This window comes from Pan troglodytes, chromosome 9, assembly GCF_028858775.2.
Source record: "Pan troglodytes isolate AG18354 chromosome 9, NHGRI_mPanTro3-v2.0_pri, whole genome shotgun sequence".
In the NCBI taxonomy this organism is placed as follows: Eukaryota; Metazoa; Chordata; class Mammalia; order Primates; family Hominidae; genus Pan; species Pan troglodytes.
In genome coordinates, this window is record NC_072407.2 from 39,686,597 (window position 1) to 39,711,861 (window position 25,265).

The 25,265-nt window shown below is 39.2% G+C and overlaps 1 protein-coding gene across 1 annotated transcript in view; it reads left to right on the plus strand.

Annotated features, from left to right (window-relative positions):
• Positions 1 to 25,265, plus strand: part of TRIM44 (tripartite motif containing 44) — a 148,271-nt gene that overhangs the window by 12,934 nt on the left and 110,072 nt on the right. Inside the window, exon 2 of the mRNA XM_508888.8 lies at positions 9,625 to 9,702. Within this exon, the coding sequence (XP_508888.2) occupies positions 9,625 to 9,702 (78 nt within the window). The remainder of the gene's footprint in view (positions 1 to 9,624; positions 9,703 to 25,265) is intronic.

The window sequence follows — 25,265 nt, forward strand, 5'->3', positions numbered from 1 at the left end:
GGCGCCTGCCACCCCGCCAAGCTAATTGTTGTATTTTTAGTAGAGACGGGGTTTCACTATTTTGGCCAGGATGGTCTCGATCTCCTGACCTCGTTATCTACCCACCTCGGCCTCCCAAAGTGCTGGGATTACAGGCATGAGCCACTGCACCTGGCCAGGCACACTGCTCTATTTTAAAGGGAACTCTCGAGAAGTTATACACATTGCTGCTTATGTTTCATTGGCCAGAACTCAGTACCCTGGCCTTATCTAGTTGCAAGGGAGGCTGGGAAACAGTCATTTCTCCAGGCCACAGCGTGTCCAGCTAAAAGCTGAGGTTCTTTTACTAAGGAAAAATGGGAGAAGAATATTGAAGGACCAAACAGTCTTTGACCCAGTTGGCTTTGCAGTCTGTTTTTGAGTCTTAGCTCTTCCACCTACTAGCTGTGTAATGTTGAGTAATTCACTCAGCCTCTGAGTCTTGGTTTCTTCTTCTGTAACATGAGCTAAGTAATTGTTTCTCCTTATTGAGTTATGATGAGGAACAAACAAGATCATAGATGTAAAGAGTTTAGCACAGTGCCTGGAATATCATAAGCCCTCAGCAATGGGTTGCTCTTATTCTTATTACTGTTATAAAGCCATCTAAGGTTCTATTCTGAGTTCCTTTCCAGACAAGTTAGTCTGGCAGCAGTAGAAGTTCTGGACACCAAGTTTCTTGGGTGCAAACTGTTCATCCCCCTCTCCTTCTGTTCCTTCTGCCTGCTCTAATCTGGTGGGTAGATAGGCTGGAGAAAAACTTGTCTTTGGAGAAGAGGCTTCTGTATATTTCAGTGTCCTGCTGGTGCCTTATGCACTAGCTAACCAAAACACAGCTGGTAGGTCTAATTTTAGGTTCACAAGTCTTGCTGGTTGTCCTCTTTAGATTCTGTTTTACATTCTGAACTGTGGGAAGTTTTTATAGAAGCAGAGGGGAGGTGGGGACAATATACTCTTTACTTTCTGGTTGGAAAATAGCCTTCATTTTCTTTCTAGTAGGCAGTCATGGGGAGAGATGTAAGGTTAAGTTTATATAGGCACCCATACTATTTTCCTCTGTGAATTTTGAGTGTGTGTGAACCCTGGCAGGCTCTAACCTGTGTTGATTGGTAGATTCTGACTTCATGTGTATAAATAATGAAAATGCTAATCTTTGGCTGAGGTTATAAAACCAAGAGAGTCTAGAAACTTTTGTCTGTTGTTGAATTTTGAGACTGTTTTTGTCTGTTGTTGAATTTTGAGACTGTTGTTTTGAGACTGTTGTTGAATTTTGTCTGTTGTTGAATTTTGTTTGAATTTCCAGAGATATGAGAAAAATAACAGATAGCTGTCATTTATTGAGTGGTTTGTGGCCAGGTCCTTTTCATATATTGTTTCATTTGATCCTTAATAAAATTCCACAATAAGCTATGTTGTTATATTTTCCATTTTATATATGAGGAAACTCAAAAGAGGTTAAGTTTTGCTGACAGTTACTTAGCTAGCAAGCGTAAGGACTGGGATTTGAATCCAGGCCTGACAAAGTACATGTTCTTTCCACCATTCCATTTTGCCTCTACAAATTTGATTACTCCCTCTCATATTTAATCTAAGTTGTACTGACACATTATCCTTATGTTTATTTTCTGTATGAAGGCATTTAATAGATGAATACTTTCTGAATATCCTAAAACTATTTTCCCCTTCTCTTTGGTCTTCTTTCTATATATTATATATAATTTAAATTAGTAACAGATTTTTTTTATTTTGTTCTATTCAGCACTTCTCTAGGTCAATACCTGATACTTAGTAGTCACTCAATGCATTGTTATTTAATTAATAATAACAGAAATTATAACTAACATTTATTGAGAACTTAGCTTGTACTGCTTCTCTAAACTTTCTGCATATTCTTTCATTTAATGTTTACCACAATTCTTTGAGGTATAGTATTTCTTAAGATAATTTTGTATATTATTCGAAGTTAGTGGCATTTCTTTTCTTTTGGTCTATTTATTCATTCAACAAATATTTATTGAAGGCTTAAAATTTGCCAGGTGGAGTATTTTGGCCAGTAGGGAACCAACAAGAAGCAACTCTAAGTCATGGAATTTATAATCTTTGAGCAAAACAGACGGTAAGGAAGTTAAATAATAAGTGATATTTTAAATAATGATAAGTACTGTGAATAAACAAACTGGGGAAGGAGATAGGGAGTGACTGGGATGTGGGAATGAGAGGGAAGCCTTTTAAGGATCTGAGGACTTTTTGAACTAGTGACCTGGGTGTAGTTAGAGCCAGTGATGAGAAGCTCTAGGGGCATAGTGGTTCAACTGAAGGGAACAGCAAGTGTAAAAGCCCTGAGATAGAACAAGTTTACTAAGGGGATAAAATGAATGGCTGGAGTATAATCAGTAGTGGTGGGGTAGGGGTTGACTAGTAGATGAGGTCAGATTACCAAGTAGGCTGTGGTAAGGATTTTGGGTTTTATTTTAAGTAGTCATAGACTGTTTAAGCAAGGGAGTAAATGATCTGATTTATATTCTTAAAACTTCTCTTTGGTTCCTATGTGGAGAATGGGCTGTTGGGTAGCAAGAGTGGGAGCGGTATTGCTGCTTGTACCAGGTTGGGAATAGTGGACAATACGATAGTGAAGAATACATGCCAACTGGATATGGCATATATTTTAGAGTTCGGCCTAAAAAGACTTGCTGATGGATTTTTTTTCAGACCCAAGAATGACTTTGAGTCTGACAACTCAAAGTGATGGCCTAGTGTAGGAGTGGGTTTGGAGTTAGAAAATGAAGTAATGTAAAGGAGATGGTAAAAATTTTCGTACATGGGATGGTGATACTAAAATTTAATTTCATTTCCTTTTGACAAAACTTTGCTTTCTGATTTGATTCCTTAGGAGGACTTCCTCTCCCCTCCCCCTCCCCTCTCCCCGCTCCTCCCTGCTTCTCCTCTCCCCGCTCCCTCCCCTCCCCATTCTCTTAGATAGTGTCTCACTCTGTTGCTCAGGATAGATTGCAGTTGATCTCCGCCCACTGCAACCTCCACCTCCTGGGTTCAGGTGATTCTCATGTCTCAGCTACCCAGGTAGCTGGGAATACAGGCCATGCCCGGCTTATTTTTGTATTTTTAGTAGAGATAGGGTTTCTCCATCTTGGCCAGGCTGGTCTTGAACTCCTGGCCTCAAGTGATCCACCCGCTTTGGCCTCCCAAAGTGCTGGGATTACAGGTATGAGTCACTGCGCCTGACCAAGGAGGACTTCTGTATTCCACCTTCTGATCCTTTTCCACAATTTCTCCCAGACAAGACCTTCTGGTAAAATGACTAAGTTGGATTGATTTTTTTTTTTTTTTTTTAGAAGAATGATATCAACACAAGCCAATGGAATAGGGAGGAAAACACCCCAATACAGATAGCTAGTATTCTTTCTGAATTCAACATCTTCTGATTGATTCTTTGTGATAATAGAATTCAATATTCAGGAGCCAGTTTAGGATATTTATGTGGCTTATATTTACATTTTTGCTGACACGTGACTTTTCTTTTGGGTGCCTAGCTGGTTATTGGCATTAGATTAGACTGACTTCCATGAAAGTGCAGAGACCACTTGTCAAGGAATTCTTCTTCCTATTCTGATGCCACTGCTACCTGCCATATTCTACTTTTGCTTCTACCCTTTACCCATTTTTAAGGCATGTTTCCATTAGCATGAAATGTTATTTCTGTGTTTTGGGGTGGATGGATATGAATGTATCAGGTAATATGTACTCCTTTGAAGAAAGGCACCCCAATTTTCATGGTGTTCAAACACAAGGAACATTAGAGGTAGAAAACATTTAGAATTGCTTCCAGGGATAGCAACTTCAGATGTCTACCAGAAAGGTAATGTAAAGAAGAGAAGCAAGCCAAGGTAACTGGCAAACTTGAGAGAGCTTGCTTTGCCTAAAGTGAGTAGTTGCTACTCAGCTTCAGCCAATTTCTGCTATATGGGAATGGGAGCCCATTACAGTCATACCCTTTGGATTTACAAAAGAAGCTAGAAATCTTTATTTTTATGTCATATGTCCTGATTTTTAAATGCTAGCAACTAACTTAAAACTCTTAGTGGATGTGTGGGACAACACTCTAAAAGCCAAAGAAAATAGTTCTGTAGGCCTCAGGCTGTGGATATATAGCTTTTGATCTGGTCCATCTTCCTCATTTACAGATGGAAAAACAGAAACCCAGGGATGTAAAATGACTTCTCCAAGCTCACACAAGCGGTTGCTGGCAGTGCTAGTAGTAAAACCTGGGTCTCCCTTCTCTTTGTGCAATGCTCTTTACATTTGGAATGTTAATTGTTTTTGAGGATGTGAGAAAAGCTAATGTCATGTACAGCCCAAATTTTATATCGTTTTGAGGATTTCAGACCCCCTGAAATCCATACATGAATATCAAGTAAAGAACCTTCTCTTGAATCTGCTGGTCCGTATGTTTGCATTGTCAAAGGAAAAGGCCCCAGTATTTACATTTAGGCAAATTCATGGGAAGAAGCACTGGAAGCAGGAGACCTTGGCCCTCTTGGTCAACTTCTGCCTCTCTCCCTGCCTTACTGCCAGCCTTTTTTTGTTTGTTTGTTTTTTAGTATGCTAAATCTTAATTATGCAATTAATAGGAATATATTTAACTCTAAAATCCTTCTATCCTAAGTACCAGTCCCAGCAATAATTGCTTTTCTAATATTCTACATACCTATGTCACTCATAGAAAGTAATAATTTTTTTAAAAACTGTTACATGTACCATTTTGCAAGGTTTTTTTTAAAAAAAATTCAACAATATGTCATGCATTGTATCCAGGTACATACAACCTACCTCATTCTTTTTATTTGCTATGTCATATTCCACTGTGTGTTAATTCCACAGTTTATTTAGCCACCCGGTATTTATGAATCCTTGGGGTGTTTACAGATTTTTAGTATTACAAACAGTGCTGCAATAAATACTTTTGTACATGCATCCTTGACACAGGTGCTAGTCTTCCTCAAGAGGAAAGGAGAAGTGGATTGGTAGGCATGTGATTTCAGAGTGGCAGTTATTTTATATATCCATCAACAACATATGGAAGTCCCCAATTTCCCCAGGGCCTAACACTTGCTGTTATGAGATTAAAATTTATTTCAGGCTGATGGGTAAGAAATTATATTTTAATCATGAGTGAGTTTGAGCATCTTTTGCATGTTTTGATGTGTTTGCATTTCACATTTCTATTTTTTTTTAAGACAGGGTCTTGTTTTATCTGTTCATTTTTTTTTGGAGATTTCTTTTGGGTTTATTTGGCCTTTTCTTACTGATGTATAGAAATCCCTTATGTGTTTTTTTCTGTATTCTTGATACTATGTATATGTTATAAATCTTTTTCATTTAGATCTTTCCGATCTTGGTTTTGTCACTGACCAGCTCTGTGATTTTGGGGACATTGTTTGACATCCACAATGCCATTTTTGTCCATTGTGAAGGAGAATACACTACCTTTTAGTTATTGTATTACTGTGAAATGCCAGTGAAAGAGTATAAGCGCTCTGAGCTTTGGGTTCATTTGATTTTCACCAGCCATTTTTTTCAGCTGTAAAGTGAGAATACACTGCTTTTCAGTGAAATGCCAATGAAAGAGCATATGAAAGTGCTTTGGAGACTAAAGAATACCTTCACATGTACAGCATTTTGTCCTTTGGTTTTATTATGACTCATCCCTAGGAGGTGGCTTCTGTGAAGCATCCTATGCTTCTACAGATTAATCAAATTCTGAGTGGTGGGTGTCACAATGTAACACTTGTCTCTTTTTATTCTACACCTTCTTAGGGGAGGAACAAGGTACATAAACAAGATATGCTCACATTGAACTCCTGTGTTCTTGGAATGCATTGGGTGGGATGGAAGTGGAGAAGTACAGATAGCAGGGGAATCCTACTACTTTGCTAGTCATGGTATGTGCCCCAAGGATTGACAATCATTTCTAAAAATGGAACCAAATGTCTACAAGGTTAGAATTAGGCTGTCTTTTCTTACTATCCTGGTTCACTTCTCAATTAGAACTCAGGTTTCAGAGGCAGCTGTTCTGTTCCACTATCTTTTCTGTTCACTGGTTCCCTAACTAGGGAACAAATGAGGATATAATCTCCTGTCTGGCTATCTTTTGACTAATGGCTGTCCTCAAGAAACAAATAATTAACCAAAACATGGTACTATTCTATGGTTTGGGGATACTCAGACTCAGATACCACCACCCTTAGACCCAAACAACCCCATGCCCCTGACCTATGTCCCATACTTTTTTTTTTTTTTTTTTTTTTCTTGAAATGCAGTCTCGCTCTGTCACCCAGGCTGGAGTGCAGTGGAGTGATCTTGGCTCACTGTAGCCTCTGCCTCCCAGGTTCAAGCGATTCTCCTGCCTCAGCCTCCTGAGTAGCTGGGCTATCCCATGCTTTTGAAGACCCCTCCTGTAGCCATGCCTGTCCCGTTCCGTACCACTCTTCAAGTACCTAGCTACCCAAGAATTACCTGGTAAAATGTCCTGAGCTTGCTTCCAGGGCCTGCAGAGCCTCTTCTTGAGTCCGTCTGCCTGAAGATGGACCAGTTTCTGATACATGTATCCCTAGGTCCCACATGTGTATCATGGGTGACCAAGAGGGGTATTCTCAGCTTGGACATGCTAGCTTGAACACCTGTGCACAAGGCCCCTTGGGGTGCAGGAAGGGACTGGAATATGGGGAAAGTGGTGGGAGTGGATTGGGGCCAGAGTCCTCCATTTGGACTCTTGCCCCAGCTCTGCAGCTGTCAGGGTCAGGTCTGCCCCGAGGAGCCTCTGCCTTCTGACCAACTGCTTATTTTATAGATTTTTTAAAAAGCCTTTGGGAAAGGTTTTCTTCACCACTGATTTAGAGACTGAGTATAGCAGGCTCATCATAGAGCCCAGTTAATCTTGGTGAATAATTCACAGAGAGTGGGGTGGGGAGGTGGAACAGGTGAGTTTCCTGAAGGGAGGCTCTCTTAAGTTGCCTCTCCTCTGTCTCTTCCCTGGTTAGGCGATGCTGCTGATGCTTTGTGAAAAGGAGGAAGGATTCTGCTGACACACTGAATTTTTATGAAAGAAGGCTAAGGGTTCCCTTATCCATCCACACAAGGCACATCTGCTTGCAGACAGGCTGTCTGTTTCTTAGGGATTCCTTCGTTGTCGTTTTATTCTTTTCTGAAGGTTTTAAGGCACAGTTTGGTGCATTCCTTTCTGTTCTCTAGAGCCAGGGGGAAAGTCATAATGTATCAGAGCTCTTGCCGAAGAGCTTAAAATGGGCGCTGGCAGCTGGGATGTGGGGGAAGAGAGCTTTCCAGGGACAAGTGACCTGCTTGTTCAGCCAATGAGAAGCAGGTTAGAGGAATGATATCACCAGACAGGCTTTATTGTCTGATCATCTCGTAAAAGCAGGATTGTTTCTGGCAACTTAACCCTTTTTTAGGCACTTCAGGTCTCACCTGCTTCCTGGTATATGACCTCTAAGTTCCTTTTGTCAACTGTCTGCTATGAGACCACAGAGATTAAAGACTAAAATTAGCGGAGGATATAGGGGAGTTGTAAACCATCATTTTAAAAAATAGAACTTATTAAAATTTAGAACCTTTGCTAACATGGAAATGTGATTTAAGCTGTGTTTGGAGAACACATCTAAAGTAGATATTGGTTGTAGTCATGTTGTGTCTGATTTTTACTGTGTAGACTTGAGAGGCAAGAGAGGTCAGAGGGGGGAAAATTGACCCTTTAGTATATTTTAATTTATATAGTGGAATCTTATTAGGTATTTCCTATTTTGGAGGAATTGAAATTAGTTCTGTAAATTTGGAAGATATGTTATCACGGATCCAGAGGCCAATTTTGAGTAAGAGATACTTGCAGTATCTGTTTATTCTTGTACTTCTTCGTTGTCCCTACCCCATAGAAATGACAGTGAGTTTACCTCTTTGTGCTTCCTTTCCCTCATTGGTAAAATGAATGTTCCTACCTATCTGATAGAGTTGTTGAGATAAGAAAATAAATGAATTCCTGTGATTTTAGATTGTCCTATATATAATATAATGTATTATTATTATGGCATTCATGTCTTAAGGTTATATGTTCATTCATTGATTTGTTCAGACTTTTTGCAACATCTAGATGCTGGGCATAAGAGATACAGGGATATAAAAAAATACAGTTCTTACCCTTAAGGAACTGAAAATATCACGAGGGAGACAGATAGTAATAAAACTGTTTCATACTTCCTTTTTTATTTACCATGTGCCAGGCTCTGTTCTGAGTACCTTGACATACATTAACTAATTTAATCTTACTGCAGTCCTATGAAATAGATAGTTATTGGCTCTATTTTACAGATAAAGAAATTGAGACAGAGAGAGGCTAAGTAACTTGCCTAAGGTCACACAGCTAGTGTGTGACTAATGGCACTAGGGCTCTAGTCTGTGCTCTAAATCTGTACTGACCAATATAGTAGTCACTAGTCACATGTGGCTTTGGAGCACTTGTAATGTGGCTGGTTTAAATTGACTGGGCTGTAATTGTGAAATACTAGATTTCAAAGACCTAGCATAAAAAAAAATCTCATGTTGAAATTACATGTTATAATGATATTTTGAATATACTGAGTTAAGTAAAATACATCAAAATCAATTTTACTTTTTAATTGTGGCAATTATAAAATTATATACATACGCTTGCATTTGGGACTCACATTAGTCTTTTATTGTACTGTGCTATTCTAAATCATTATACTGTAATAATAGTAATAGCATATGAAATTTTTGAGCACTCACTGTGTGCCACATACTGTGCTAGTATCTTTTAAAACACTTTCAGTTAGGCCCCAAAATAGCCCAGTTTATTATCACTATTTTATAGAAGGGGGAGAAGGTTTTGAGACATTTAGTAATTTGCCTGAAATTAATCAACTAGTTAATGGCAAATCCAAAATTGGAACTGTATATGTCTGACTCAGAAACCTGTGAGTTTTATGGGTTTTTTTGGTGTTGAACTCCTGGCCTCAAGCAATGCTCCTGCCTCAGCCTCCTGAGTAGCTGAAATTACAGTTGCAAGCTACCACACCCAGTTAAAAAATCTGTGTTCTTAATCAGCACACTACAGTTCCATTCATAATTAAATTTCAGACTATTTTCTTTGTTTTAATTTTTATAAGTATGTTTAATATTGCATACTTCTATATCTGGTGCATAAAGGTTCAAAATAAAAATTACCAGTCTGTAAAATAGACATCTTGTATGGAACTGTCTTTTGTAGAGCTTCAGTGAACACCAGCACAGTTGAGCCTGAGATGAAGCAGTGAGTCAGCCTATACAAATTGTATTTAATTTTCATTCCATATAGTTGTGCCAGTCAGTGGGCAATTTATGTCCTGACACTCTTTGTCCATAGAGAAGGGAAAGAGGGGCAATGCACCTCTCCTTTGTTGTTTAGCTCTCTTGGCTGCTAAGAAAAAATTGCTTTCTATTTCATTGTCTTCCAAAATGCTGTTTGTGTTTGAGAGAGCAACAAAATGCTGTCTAGTGACCCCTCACTTTTCTTTCTTCTAGAGCAAAGACTCAGGTGGACTGAAGGCGGCTATGATCGAATTGGTGGAAAGGTTGAAGTTCAAGAGCTCAGACCCTAAAGTAAGTATTGTTTCGAATTGATTGGGTGTTGGTACCCCAAGCATTTCATTCTCCTTGAGCTAAAATTGTGAGGTGTTGATGATCATCTCTCTGAATATTGCATTAAGATTTAATTAAGCCTGCCCATCAGAAACATTGTCCTGATATGCCTAGAGATAAGTCATCTATTTTTCTCCTTCTCTATTTTATGACTTACAACACATAATCATTCATTGTTTTCCCTGAACTGCAGACAAGTGCATTTTTAATCCTCCTTTACCAGGGGTCTTTGAATCTTTGGTCCTCTGTGTCCATTAGATGCAGCCAAAGGCGTCTGAGAGAAATACAGATCATCTTTTTTTTTTTTTTTTTTGAGACAGAGTCTCGCTCTGTTGCCCAGGCTGGAGTGCAGTGGCGCAATCTTGGCTCACTACAGCCTCCACCTGCCGGGTCCAAGCCATTCTCCTGCCTCAGCCTCCTGAGTAGCTGGGATTACAGGCCTGCGCCACCATGCCCTGCTAATTTTTGTATTTTTAGTAGAGACGGGGTTTCACCATGTTGGTCAGGCTGGTCTCGAACTCCTGACCTCGTGATCCGCCCGCCTCGTCCTCCCAAAGTGCTGGGACTACAGGTGTGAGCCACCGCACCAGCTGAGAAATACAGATCATCTTAATGCCAGGGACTGGCATGGGATCCAGACTCATCTAGTTGGTGTTCAGCACTAGTGTCTTATCTCTCCACTGCTTCCAGGGGCCAGCTGCCACTCAGAATACTTTTTTCCTCATGACCTGAAGTCTGGTTTGGAAACTGGTTTAAGTGTCCCAGCTTTTTTTTTTTATTTCAATATGTTAGGGTCTAGAGGATTGATATTCTGGGAGACACCATAACGGGGTGGAGGTAAACGGAACTGAACAGACTTCCTTCTCCTTCCTACCCAGACACTTACTGTGGCACTACCTGGTATTGGGGCCAGCTGGCTTTGCCTTAGAATCAAAGTTTCTCACAATTAAATAGGGAAAGGCGCGTGATTTTATTTTACTGTAGGTTCTTTTTGTTTTTTTTGTTTTTTGTTTTTTTTTTTAAGAGGAATGGGACTAGCATTTCTTGAGTATCTACTGAGAGCCAGGCACTTTGCTAGGACTCTTACATGATTGTGCTAAAATATACATACAAAATTTTAACCATTTTTGAGTGTACAGTTCAATGGCATTAAGTACATTCACTTTGGTTTTTTGTTTGTTTGTTTGTTTTTGTTTTTTGTTTTTTTGAGACGGAATCTCGCTCTGATGCCCAGGTTGGAGTGCAGTGGCATGATCTCGGCTCAGTGCAACCTCTCCCTCCCAGGTTCAAGTGATTCTCCTGCCTCAGCCGCCTGAGTGGCTGAGACTACAGGCACATGCCACCACACCCAGCTAACTTTTTGTGTTTTTACTAGAGACAGAGTTTCACCATGTTGGCCAGGCTGGTTTCGAACTCCTGACCTCAAGTGATCTGCCCGCCTCAGTCTCCCAAAGTGCTGGGATTATGGGCGTGAGCCACCACACCTGGCCACACTTTGTTGTGCAGCCATCATCACTGTCCATCTCTAGAGCTTTTTTACTATCCCAAACTGAAATTCAGTACCCATTAAATGCTAACTTCTCATTCCTGCTCTCCCCTTAAATACTTTTAATTATTTAACAACACTGTAAAGTAGCATTTTCTTCCTACTTTATTGATAAGAACACTGAGGTTTAGAAAGGTAGAATCATCTGCCCAAATCTAATGTAATATAGATGTGGAATTCAAACTCTGACTCCAGTGCCTGTACTCTTTATCTTATGTCATGCAAACCAAGCACTGGATTTTATCTCCTTTCTACCACATGATCACATTGTGCTGCAGTTTTCTAAATTGAAACACAATATGTGGCAGAGCCATAGACTGGTGGGCTCTTCAAAAGGTGGCTGCAGCCACAAGAATAAATTTCTCTTCATATGGCAATGAAAATATCGGGGACATTGGTAAGATCTCTTGTCTTCTGGTGTAGTCAGGGTTCCAGAAGTAGAGAGTTATGTTGGTAGATAGAAAAAATTAGGGTAACCTTTATCAACTTTCCTAGCTCAAAGTAGGAGGACCCCTGATAAAAGTTTTTCCTTTAGCTAGGATGAACCACTTATTAAAAGTTACCGAAAGCTTTTCTTACCAAGTTTCTCTGGTTTCTGGAGCAACTCCTGTTCTGCAGGAGACAACCATATTCTGATTCCGCCAAACTTATAATTAGCAGGGCAGTGAAGAGGGAGCGGATGTGTACAAATCACACTGAGTGTTCTCTATGTATGACTATAATACAGGTAAAGTGCTTTGGGATCCTTTATGAATGCATGTAGTGCTTCTGATGGAAAGCTTGCCAGAAAGTGAAAGGATTGAGCGGTTGCATGAGAGGAATCCCTGGAAGTGTCAGGGTTTTCTCTTGATGCATCATAAGGTAAAGGATATTTGTAAGGACCTGACTTGATCTTGGGTGTGTGTGTATACCTGCACCTCTTTTTTACGTTCTTTTTATTTTGCCCTGGATCATTTACTACCAACCTATTTTATTTTCAAGCCCCTTTTTAGTCTACCACAACCATATGCTGTATAAACTTGGAGCCAGCTTGAAGAAGGGTGAACGTAATTGCAGAATGACTGCCAGGTCAGGAATGGGGGTAAAAAACGGGCCACTTAAATATATAATTTCTGCACAAAGAAGATTTTCCTAGAAATAAATTGGCATCTTCCAAGACAACCCTTAAGTTTTTGTCTGTTCTGTTTTCCCACAGAGCCCCACCATCCCCTTTTTGAGTTGGCCTATTTAAGAAGGGCAGAAATCTCTTAGGCTTTGTGACCTGTCATTTCCTGGGCACAGAGGCTTTACATAGAAGCACTGATTGAGTCATGGAGGACTGAGCACCATCTCTGCCTCACTTCCTCTAGAATTCCCTAAAGCATCACAAAGCTTGATTAGTCCAGACACTGAAGCCTATTGGGGAATGAGTTAATTTTTACCTCTTGAGTTTTGCTAGAGAGCAGTAGAAGATGTCTAAGTTAATCATTTTTTTAAATTATAAAATAATACATACTTATAGATTTAAAAATACAGATATTCATAAAGAAAAAGTAAAATCTCTCCTAAGTTAGCCACTGTTAACAGTTTAGTATGTAACCTTCTAGACATTTTTCTATGTAGTACCTTTTCAAAATTCTTTTACAAAATTATACCCATGGTTTTACAATTGCTTTTTCCTTTATGTGGAATATCTTAGATATTCTTCTGTGTCAAAAATATAGACTTGATTCTGTTTAATGAGATGCCTCATTTTATCCAAAACATTTGTCAGACATCTTCTTTTCTTCCAGACCCAGAGGTTCTTAAACTTCAGTGTACATGAAAATCACCCAGAAGACGTATTAAAATATAGAGTGCTGTGCCCACCTCCAGAGTTTTTTATTCAATTGGCCTGGGGTGGCTAGACAATGTTCATTTCTATGAAATTATCAGGTGATGCTGATGTTGCTGTTTCAAGTACCACACTTTGAGAACCTCTGTGCTGTACCTTAGCTGTTTTCCTCTATGTTTGTTAATGATTTTTTTTCACTTCTTTGAACAAGTAGAAGAGCCCCTAGGAATAAGTCCAGGTGATTTCAACTTTGGAAAAAAGGTAGATAAAAATCTAGGCTTATGAAACAAGTTGAGCAGAGGTAGGAAAGGAGTAGGGAGGGAAAAAAGAGGTGGGTTGGGAAGTCAGCTTAGGCTAAAAGGACGGGACTGCTTTACACTGTCACTTCCAACAGAGAATTAGCAAAGCCAAAAAGAGGGAAAGGGATCCTGGTCGGGATTTAGGAGGATGATCAAAGCTCCCTGCCATGGTTGAGGTGTAGGCTGAGTTCTAAAACCAGAGGAAAATCAGGAACAACCAGCCATTATGGGTGAGCCTGAGGAGAGGAATCAGAGCCAGTGATGGTTAAGAAATAGGGTACAAGACCGAATGAAGTTTTGTGCATGGATGTTGCTGTGGTGAGCCCTGTTTTAAAGGGTACATACCTCTGGGCATCTAGAACCCTCTATATTGTGGAAGAAGATTACTTTTAATAACAAACAATCTTTAGTTTGTCAAAACGATTAGTAGGAAGTGGTCTTTTACATAATACGCTGTCCTAATGTGTTTGACTTGGTCTAGTTTGCAAACTTTTTTTTCTCCAGCCAAACTTTTCTGAAACACCTATTGCACAAGCAGGATTCTTATCTGTAGATTGAGTACATTTATGGTAGGCTTTAGGGAAAATTTAAAATGTAATCAGTCAGGGGTATGCGTGTATATGTGTGTCTGTACTTGGATTTTTAAGAAATTTAGAGCTTTTTTATTTCTTTATCTTCACAGCTTTCCTTTGTAGTGACTATGCAGTTATCTTTCACAGTTTACTCAGAGGTAACCTAGGCTTGGAAAACACGTTGATTCCCTTTCCTCCCTTCCCCCTGCCCAGTCCTCAGAAAGCATTGAACCAAAAGTACAACATGCTAAGCTCAATCAAACTAACCTCTTATTATGTAGTTAATAACAGCCACTTTCTCTCTATTATGTATTGATTGCTTTTCTTTCCCTCTGATATGCACTGTTCATTGTTTCCTGTAACTGGTGTGCTTGAAGCAAACAGTTAACACAGTTGTGTGTCTTGAATTCATACTAATCTTATATTCTCAAAAAGAAGCATCTTAAAACTTGAGCCAAGTGGCTCACATTATTCTGTGTGACTGGAGTGGGATTAAACATGGGATCTGATCATACCCAAGGCTTCCTGAAACAGCAGTTTTTTTTTCCTTTTGTTTCCTCTAGCCTCTAGAGGTATTCTTACTGAAGTGTGAAACCAAAAAATTATCTAGCAGCATGAAATTAGTTAAATAAACCCAAGAATGGTTTTCTTTTTTTATTTCAGCATTTATGTAGCATTTTATAATTGCAAAAGAACTCTGCAATCATTTGTCATAGCTGATATCATTGGCATGGAACACAGCCCAGTCCTTCACTCTTCTGTGATAATCAGATTCTTGTCAAAAAATACAAATTTTAAATGTACAGGTAGTGATGAATATAAGCAAAACCTAATTTGAAATTCTTATTATTGTGTCCTATTGTGTCCTATTATTCACAAGGATCAAGCCAGGCATCATCTTGATCCTTGCCCTGTGCCAAAAAAGAAGTATTCACTGGGGCACTGTTTATTCAACCAGCTGAAGCAGAGAATTGAGATGCCTCAGCTATCAAGTTGTTACATATAGAAGTGTTCCTGTGGTTGATGAGTTATTAGAATTATTGACCCATTTCTGGACTTTTCATTTAAAAAGTTGTAAGTAGGGAATTTTGGAGATCATGAGTTATATTTATTTTATCCCTGTATCTTCAGCCCTTATTAGCATGGAACCTGGCACATAGTAATTGATATGTATTATCTGTTACAGCAACCTATAAAAATAAGTATTTGTCTTGTTTTATGGATGAGCATTCTGAGACTTCAAGGGGTTAAATAGCTTGCTAGTAAGTGATGGGACCAGGGCTTAACTCGAGATTTGTCTCACTTCATGTTCTTCACCCATACACTGTTATTGAATCCATGGGTAAATAGATGTATATATAGCCTGGCATCCCTAGCAATGTGACCCTTAACTGATTATTTTTTTATCACACTCTTCTTCTACCTCCCTTTACTGGGATCCTGTGCCATAGCACAGTCCCCCACAGCTCCAGAGAACCAGGACTGGAGAATGGCCTTTTCCAACAGAAAATGTGGGGAGATGGCAAAAAAGCCATAACCCTCAGAGCATTTAGCCCTCGCTAAATGAAGAACTGAGGCAAGTGCTTCCACAGTTTGACCCGATTAGTGAAGGACACTAAATGGGAAAAATACCTGTGCTCCCTCAGTCTTGCTCTAGGAAGAAGTAAATGTGGCCCCTTTTTATCCTCTCTAGACACTTGGGCAGGAGAAAAAGGAGAAACAAGCTCTTTCCCTCCTTCACCATTCCTCTGGCTTTATCAAAACAAAACAGCTTACCCCTCTCATCCTCCCCTACCCAATTATAAAAGAAATACAGTTGCTCCTTGACTTACAATGGGATTACATCCCAATAAACCCATTATAAGTTGAAAATATTATGTCAAAAATGCATTTAGTACATCCAACCTACTGAACATCATAGCTTAGCCTATCTTAAACGTGCGCAGGACACTTACATTAATCTATAGTTGGGCAAAATAATCTAACCAAAGCCTATTTCATAATAAAGTGTTGAATAGGCTTATTTATTTTATTTTCATTTATTTATTTATTTATCTATTTTTGAGACAGAGTCTTGCTGTGTTGCCCAGGCTGGAGTGCAGTGGCATGATCTTGAGTTACTGTAAGCTCCACCTCCCAGGTTCACGCCATTCTCCTGCCTCAGCCTCCCAAGTAGTTGGGACTATAGGCGCCTGCCACCATGCCCAGCTAATTTTTTTGTATTTTTAGTAGAGACGGGGTTTCACTGTGTTAGCCAGAATGGTCTCGATCTCCTGACCTCGTGATCCACCTGTCTTGGCCTCCCAAAGTGCTGGGATTACAGGCGTGAGCCACCATGCCTGGCTGAATAGGCTTACTTTTAAAGTAAAACGCAGAATAGTTGTGTAGGTACTTGAAGTAGTTTCTATTGAATGTGTAGCATGTTTGCACCATCATAAAGTAGAAAAATCGTAAGTCAAACCATTGTATGGGGACTATCTGTATATGTTTTCAGTAGAAAAATGTAGAAGACCCAAGTATAAAGAAGAAAGAAATAAAATCGCCCATTTTTTTTTTATCCTTGCAGTGGTTTGTAAACTTTGGGTACTTACTTTTTATAAAGAAATGCAGATTCTTGAGCCTCACTCAAAGCATCTGATTTTGTGGTTCTGAGATATGCTTTTTAAATATGCAACCTGGATGATTCTCATGCACATGGTCATGTGCATTCTTTTGAGACCATACTTGGAGGTGAAAGACACCTATGGAAAAAACTGGGTAATATTATGGTTCTTTGTCTTTTGTGCATAAAATGGTATTATAGATTGAGTATCCCTTATCTGAAATGTTTGGAACCAGAAGTATTTTGAATTTTGGATTTTCAAATATTTGTGTTATGCTAGTTGAGCTTCCCTAATCTGAAAATCTGCAATCTGAAATGCTTCAGTGAGCGTTTCCTTTGTCAGTGCTCAAAGAATTTTGGAGTTTGGAGGATTTCAGATTTTGGAGTTTTGGATTTGGGACGTTTAACCTGTATTATATATTGTTAGAAGAAAAACTTCAGGGCCGGGTGCGGTGGCTCACGCCTGTAATCCCAACACTTTGGGAGGCCAAGGCAGGCGGATCATGAGGTCAGGAGATCGGGACCATCCTGGCAACACAGTGAAACCTCATCTCTACTAAAAATACAAAAAATTAGCCAGGCATGGTGGTGGGCGCCTGTAGTCCCAGCTCCTTGGGAGGCTGAGGCAGGAGAATGGTGTGAACCCAGGAGGCAGAGCTTGCAGTGAGCCGAGATCATGCCACTGCACTCCAGCCTGGGCGACAGAGCAAGATTCCGTCTCAAAAAAAGAAAAAGAAAAACTTTAGCCGAATTAAATTTAAGGGACTTTAATTGAGCAATGGACGATTCTTGAGTTGGGCAGCCCCCCAGAATCACAGCAGATTCAGAGAGACTCCAGGGGTGCCTCGTGGTCAGAACAAATTGGTAGACAATAAGTGACATAAAGAAATCAGAAGTGAGGTACAGAAATACTGGTTGAAGTATGGCTGCTGGGATTGGCCAAGACTCAGCGATTGTAACAGGCACATACTCCTAAGTTAGGTTTTCAATCTTGTCTACCTATTAAGTTAGGTTGTTCATCCACAAAGACTCAAATATAGAAGTACGGAGCCTTCTCAGGCCATATTTAGTTTGCTTTAACAATTCCCCCCTTTTGGTCATTTTCTCAATTTTGAGAGATTGACTAAAACTTTAGTCACTGATGTCAGTATTACCATCATAAATGTACTTCATTTGGTCTTGAAACCCACTGAGAAACAGTAGAACAGTGAGTCTTGCAAAGATAGGCACAGAGACTGAGTAGTGGGTACCTCTTTATGCTGGAGTATACTGTTTGCAGGAGAAAAACAAAACCCGGTCCTTTCTGTCTAGGATCTATGTTTCTTTAAAGTCTTAGTTTGATTGGGTCACATTTAGCATGAGCGACTCCATTTTTGTTTGGTTTGGACTGTTGGGGCCTAGTACATGAGCTTAGTCCAAAACAATGGCCTCCCGTAGTTTTGTTTTAAAAAATTTCCCCTTTTGACCAGGTTCTCACTTAGGTGAGTGTAACCAAAACTTAGAGCCTCAGCACCACCCTCAGTTACCATCATTTTGGGTTTCCAGTCTCAGCATGTCATTCATAGGTTATGGTGTCCTGTAATATTTCTTTCAGCTCTTGTCATTCCAGTTGAAGAGAGACCATTTGACATTCTGGAGATGGCTGTATGCAAACATTTAAAACGTTTGAAAGAATAGAGTGCGCTAGGGAGACTATTATGACTATTGGGAGGATAATACCAAGAGTTTGGAGTATGCTCCTTACCCAGGGTCCCCGTAAACCAAACCACCTAAAATCAAATAGATCAAAGAATGAGCTAACCAGTCTACTCACTTAACTAAGCAGTCTCTTCATTAATCCTCTAAAACTGAATCTCTACAATACCAGATTTTTTCTCCATAGGACACAACTGCCAACAGCTGCACATACACAGATACTTTTCTTTTAGCCAATTCTATTATTTAGCTTAACTTTCACAAGAGAATTTAAAGTCTGTTGTGTAACCATAGCCTTTACAGAAGAATCCGCTATAGAGCCGATTATGTGGGATACGTTTCTAATCATTGCCTTTTTTATTCCAAATCATGGACAAAGGACCTAACAAATGATACCCTTCTAGAAGAGTGAAAGCTTCCTGGCAGTGTTCTCTTTAATTCATGATGTGAGTTAAGAAGAGTGAATTAATGTTATGTTTCTGACTGATGATGAGGCAACGTATGTACCATTAAAGTTTCTCACCTACATTGGGCCTTCATCTTTTACCTTATAAAGTATAAGGTTATCCATGAATAAGGCTGGCTGCAAAATCCTTTACAAATAAAAGTATACCCTATAAGTGCACACAACAGACCCCGTTTTCATTTGTTTTGTTCATAGAAGCATAAACAAGAAAAAATATTCAAAGATAAGAGTCTTATGATAGTAGAAGTCTTGATCTGTGATCATGGGAAAAGCTGTTCACATCAAGGATGCCGTTTTCTGGGGAGAGACTTACCTGGTTAGCTTTACCCTAAGGGTTTCAATGAGTGCACATTTTTAAGAGTGAGGAGGGACCCTTCTCAGTTGTGAGATTATGAATCCAAAATTCAGGGTTCCAAAGTTTTGCTGCAATGTGGATGGCAAGGACAGTCTTTCTCTGATGTTCTTAGATGATCCGGTCTTTGGGTTCTAGATTGTGAAGGGGTTGACTGTCCTCAGTGAACCATAAAAAAGCTTTATTTACCTGGTGAAAATACACTGTAGCATAATAACTTAGTGTTATAACATTAGTCCTCTTGCATGGGGAGAGCTTTTATGCAACCAGAAAACATGCATTGAAAATAACAGTTGAATGAAATCTTTTTATAAAATGTTTAAATGGCCCATCAGGTGACCAGATGTACCTGAAGCTTTGATTGTTTTTCCTAGGAATATAGGACCAAACATTGTTTATAAACTATTTTAGCAATTAGTAAGTCACCACACCAATATATTCAATTTGGATCATTTTATCTTCTCTATGACGAGTCATGGAATGCTTTAAGGACTCAGGAAGGACAAGGTGCCCATCCTCGTTCTCCATGAGTCCATGCTTAATTAACATTAGACTTATGTCCTCTTGAATACCAGTAGTTTCTTCAGACTATGTGAATAGCACTAATAACTGATGGGTTATCTTGGGTAATTTGACTTAGACCTTAGAGTTCATTCATATTGTGTATCTAAACAATTTCAGTATTAGCTGATTTTGCATTAAAATCCGGCAATTTTCTTGATATTTAATTAATTTTTGTTCTGCTTGGGTTAGCAGTTTTATAAACCAGTCCGTCTTTTCATTGAAGTTCCAGGAATTCTTACCCAGTTCAAATGATATGATTCTGAAGTTATTAGAAACCTGTATTTAAGAGCGCTTTTTAGGATCCTTTTCATCCTTTCCTGAACCTCCTAAAAGACACCATATTCTAGGATTTTGTGTGCTCATGAAGTTTTCAGAAACTGCATCAGCATTAAGCAATTAACTGTGGGAATGACTTTAAATCATTATAGATGAAAACACAATTGACAAGGAAATTTGGTTATTTCTGTGGTCTACAATAACTTAACATAATAACCACAGTTATGATTAATAGCATATACTCAGACATATTAGAATTATAGAGATCTCATACAACTTTGTAACATATGTTAATATCACTCACTAAAATATAATCTGAAGAAGATTAAACTTTTTTTTTTTTTTTTTGACAATGCTTCCCATGTAACATGTCAAATCTGTAATCTGTTTACCACTCTTTTGGATGATTTCGGGGCCCTCTGTAGCATTTCAGTGTTAGAGGAAAGAAAAGGCAATTTTGAAGCTGAAATTTGATTTTGGTACTCCATCAAATATGTTAAAGGTTTAAAACACTTGATACTATGAAATAGAATTCCAGGTTACCATAAGTCATTCATTTAGCCAAAATGATGAGTCAATTTTTTTTTTTTTTTTTTTTGAGACGGAGTCTCGAGATGCTCTGTCGCCCAGGCTGGAGTGCAGTGGTGCGATCTCAGCTCACTGCAAGCTCCGCCTCCCGGGTTCATGCCATTCTCCTGCCTCAGCCTCCTGAGTAGCTGGGACTACAGGTGCCCGCTACCATGCCCAGCTAATTTTTTTGTATTTTTAGTACAGACGGGGTTTCACCATGTTAGCCAGGATGGTCTCGATCTCCTGACCTCGTGATCCACCTGTCTCGGCCTCCCAAAGTGCTGGGATTACAGGCGTGAGCCACCGCAAGCAGCCGTCAAAAATTTTTTAAAAGCTAAAACCTTTACTCACTGATAGAGTGAAGACTTAACTTTCCGAATCATCTGTCTCTTGTCTTTCCCCCAGCCCCTTTTTTGGTAGTTTATTTAAAGGCAAACAAAGGCCAAGCGCAGTGGCTCATGCCTCTAATCCCAGCACTTTGGGAGGCCGAGGCGGGTGGATCACGAGGTCAAGAGATCAAGATCATCCTGGCCAACGTGGTGAAACCCCATCTCTACTAAAAATACAAAAATTAGCTGGGCATCGTGGTGCATGCCTGTAATCCCAGCTGCTTGGGAGGCTGAGGTAGGAGAATTGCTTGAACCCAGGAGGCGGAGGTTGCGGTGAGCCGAGATCATGCCATTGCACTCCAGCCTGAGCAACAAGAGTGAAACTCTGTCCAAAAAAAAAAAACAAAAATTAATTAATTAATTAATTAAAAGGCAAACAAAAATGTTTCATTATCTTTTAATATTACATGAAAATCTTGTTCAAGAGAGAAAGCCAAATTTCACTGTTGTACTACTGTACTATTAATGTCAACCGCAATTTATAATAAAACCTTAAAGACAAATCTTTCCAATCTTAGTTTGACCATAAGGTGAGATTTTCATAAACCTTTTTTTTTTTTATTATACTTTAAATTTTAGGATACATGTGCACAACGTGCAGGTTTGTTACATATGTATACATGTGCCATGTTGGTGTGCTGCACCCATTAACTTGTCATTTAGCATTAGGTATATCTCCTAATGCTATCCCTCCCCCGTCCCCCCACCCCACAACAGGCCCCGGTGTGTGATGTTCCCCTTCCTGTGTGCATGTGTTCTAATTGTTCAGTTCCCACCTATGAGTGAGAACATGCAGTGTTTGGTTTTCTGTCCTTGTGATAGTTTACTGAGAATGATGGTTTCCAGCTTCATCCATGTCCCTACAAAGGACATAAACTCATCCTTTTTTATGGCTGCATAGTATTCCATGGTGTATATGTGCCACGTTTTTTTTTTTTTAATTTTATTATACTTTTAAGTTTTAGGGTACATGTGCACAATGTGCAGGTTTGTTACATATGTATACATGTGCCACGTTGGTGTGCTGCACCCATTAACTGGTCATTTAGCGTTAGGTATATCTCCTAATGCTATCCCTCCCCCCTCCCCACACCCCACAACAGTCCCCAGAGTGTGATGTTCCCCTTCCTGTGTCCATGTGTTCTCATTGTTCAATTCCCATCTATGAGTGAGAACATGCGGTGTTTGGTTTTTTGTCCTTGCGATAGTTTGTTGAGAATGATGGTTTCCAGTTGCATCCATGTCCCTACAAAGGACATGAACTCTTCATTTTTTATGGCTGCATAGTATTCCATGGTGTATATGTGCCACATTTTCTTAATCCAGTCTATCGTTGTTGGACATTTGGGTTGGTTCCAAGTCTTTGCTATTGTGAATAGTGCCGCAATAAACATACGTGTGCATGTGTCTTTATAGCAGCATGATTTATAATCCTTTGGATATATACCCAGTAATGGGATGGCTGGGTCAAATGGTATTTCTAGTTCTAGATCCCTGAGGAATCACCACACTGACTTCCACAGTGGTTGAACTAGTTTACAGTCCCACCAACAGTGTAAAAGTGTTCCCATTTCTCCACATCCTCTCCAGCACCTGTTGTTTCCTGACTTTTTAATGATCGCCATTCTAACTGGATGTGCCACATTTTCTTAATCCAGTCTATCATTGTTGGACATTTGGGTTGGTTCCAAGTCTTTGCTATTGTGAATAGTGCCGCAATAAACATACATGTGCATGTGTCTTTATAGCAGCATGATTTATAATCCTTTGGGTACATACCCAGTAATGGGATGGCTGGGTCAAATGGTATTTCTAGTTCTAGATCCCTGAGGAATCGCCACACTCACTGACTTCCATAATGGTTGAACTAGTTTACAGTCCCACCAACACTGTAAAAGAGTTCTATTTCTCCACATCCTCTCCAGCACCTGTTGTTTCCTGACTTTTTAAATGATCGCCATTCTAACTGGTGTGAGATGGTATCTCATTGTGGTTTTGATTTGCATTTCTCTGATGGCCAGTGATGATGAGCATTTTTTCATGTGTCTTTTGGCTGCATGAATGTCTTCTTTTGAGAAGTGTCTGTTCATATCCTTTGCCCACTTTTTGATGGGGTTGTATTTTTCTTGTAAATTTGTTTGAGTTCATTGTAGATTCTGGATATTAGCCCTTTGTCAGATGAGTAGGTTGCGAAAATTTTCTCCCATTTTGTAGGTTGCCTGTTGACTCTGATGGTAGTTTCTTTTGCTGTGCAGAAGCTCTTTAGTTTAATTAGATCCCATTTGTCAATTTTGGCTTTTGTTGCCATTGCTTGTGGTGTTTTAGACGTGAAGTCCTTGCCCATGCCTATGTCCTGAATGGTATTGCCTGGGTTTTCTAGGATTTTTATGGTTTTAGGTCTAACATGTAAGTCTTTAATCCATCTTGAATTAATTTTTGTATAAGGTGTAAGGAAGGGATCCAGTTTCAGCTTTCTACATATGGCTAGCCAGTTTTCTCAGCACCATTTATTAAATAGGGAATCCTTTCCCCATTTCTTGTTTTTGTCAGGTTTGTCAAAGATCAGATAGTTGTAGATTAGCGGCATTATTTCTGAGGGTTCTGTTCTGTTCCATTGGTCTGTATATCTGTTTTGGTACCAGTACCATGCTGTTTTGGTTACTGTAGCCTTGTAGTATAGTTTGAAGTCAGGTAGCGTGATGCCTCCAGCTTTGTTCTTTTGGCTTAGGATTGACTTGGCAATGGGCTTCATCCCTGGGATGCAAGTCTGGTTCAACATACGCAAATCAATAAACGTAATCCAGCATATAAACAGAACCAAAGACAAAAACCACATGATTATCTCAATTGTTGCAGAAAAGACCTTTGACAAAATTCAACAACCCTTCATGCTGAAAACTCTCAATAAATTAGGTATTGATGGGACATATCTCAAAATAATAAGAGCCATCTATGACAAACCCACAGCCAATATCATACTGAATGGGCAAAAACTGGAAGCATTCCCTTTGAAAACTGGCACAAGACAGGGATGCCCTCTCTCACCACTCCTATTCCACATAGTGTTGAAAGTCCTGGCCAGGGCAATCAGGCAGGAGAAGGAAATAAAGGGTATTCAATTAGGAAAAGAAGAAGTCAAATTGTCCCTGTTTGCAGATGACATGATTGTATATCTAGAAAACCCCATCGTCTCAGCCCAAAATCTCCTTAAGCCGATAGGCAACTTCAGCAAAGTCTCAGGATACAAAATCAATGTACAAAAATCACAAGCATTCTTATACACCAATAACAGACAAACAGCCAAATCATGAGTGAACTCCCATTCACAATTGCTTCAAAGAGACTAAAATATCTAGGAATCCAACTTACAAGGGATGTGAAGGAGCTTTTCAAGGAGAACTACAAACCACTGCTCAGTGAAATAAAAGAGGATACAAAGAAATGGAAGAACATTCCATGCTCATGGGTGGGAAGAATCAATATCGTGAAAATGGCCATACTGCCCAAGGTAATTTATAGATTCATTGCCATCCCCATGAAGCTACCAATGACTTTCTTCACAGAACTGGAAAAAACTACTTTAAAGTTCATATGGAACCAAAAAAGAGCCTGCATTGCCAAGTTTCATAAACCTTTTATAGCCCTTTACTAATTTTTGTTTAAGAGCAGATCAGTGCTTTAAGTGCTTAAGAAAACCCTGTTTGTGCTTTTATTTCTATGTTCAATTTACTGATAAACCAGCAAATACTACTTTAAATTTAGTCAAGGTGTTCACACACAGAATTTTTTTTTACAAGATTAATTTTTACAAGCCTTCCACAACTTGTTCAAACCTTTAGCTTATTCTTATCTAATTTAAAACAATCCTTTAACCCTCCAAACTAGGCAAAAATTTACATTCCCATGCCTTGTAATCTTTTACCAAATGTACATTTCATTCTCCTCACACACCTTGCTTGTAAAACTATTTTTTCAGTAGTCTCAATCATATGTTATAATGGTGACTCTTAGCAACTTTTACTTTTGGTGCATACATTTCCTTTCATGAATCCTTTCACAACTTAACACAGACCATCTATGTCATGTGTGGATTTTCCAACTTATCCTAAACATCCCTCTCTTTAAACTACTAGTTGTTTTACTTTAGGACAAGAATTACCCATAAAAAATCCTTTCTTATATAAAATCTCTTTTCTTTATAACCTTCTTTGCATAGCTAGGGGTCATGGCTAATTCCACATGTCCCCGGGACTTATCTACAATATAATGCTCCAAAGTAGGTAAATTGAAGAATTTTTAAAAGCAGTTTTAATTTCCCAAAGATTACTAAAGTTATGTGAACTACAACATTACAGTTTTTATTTTTCTGACAAAATATTT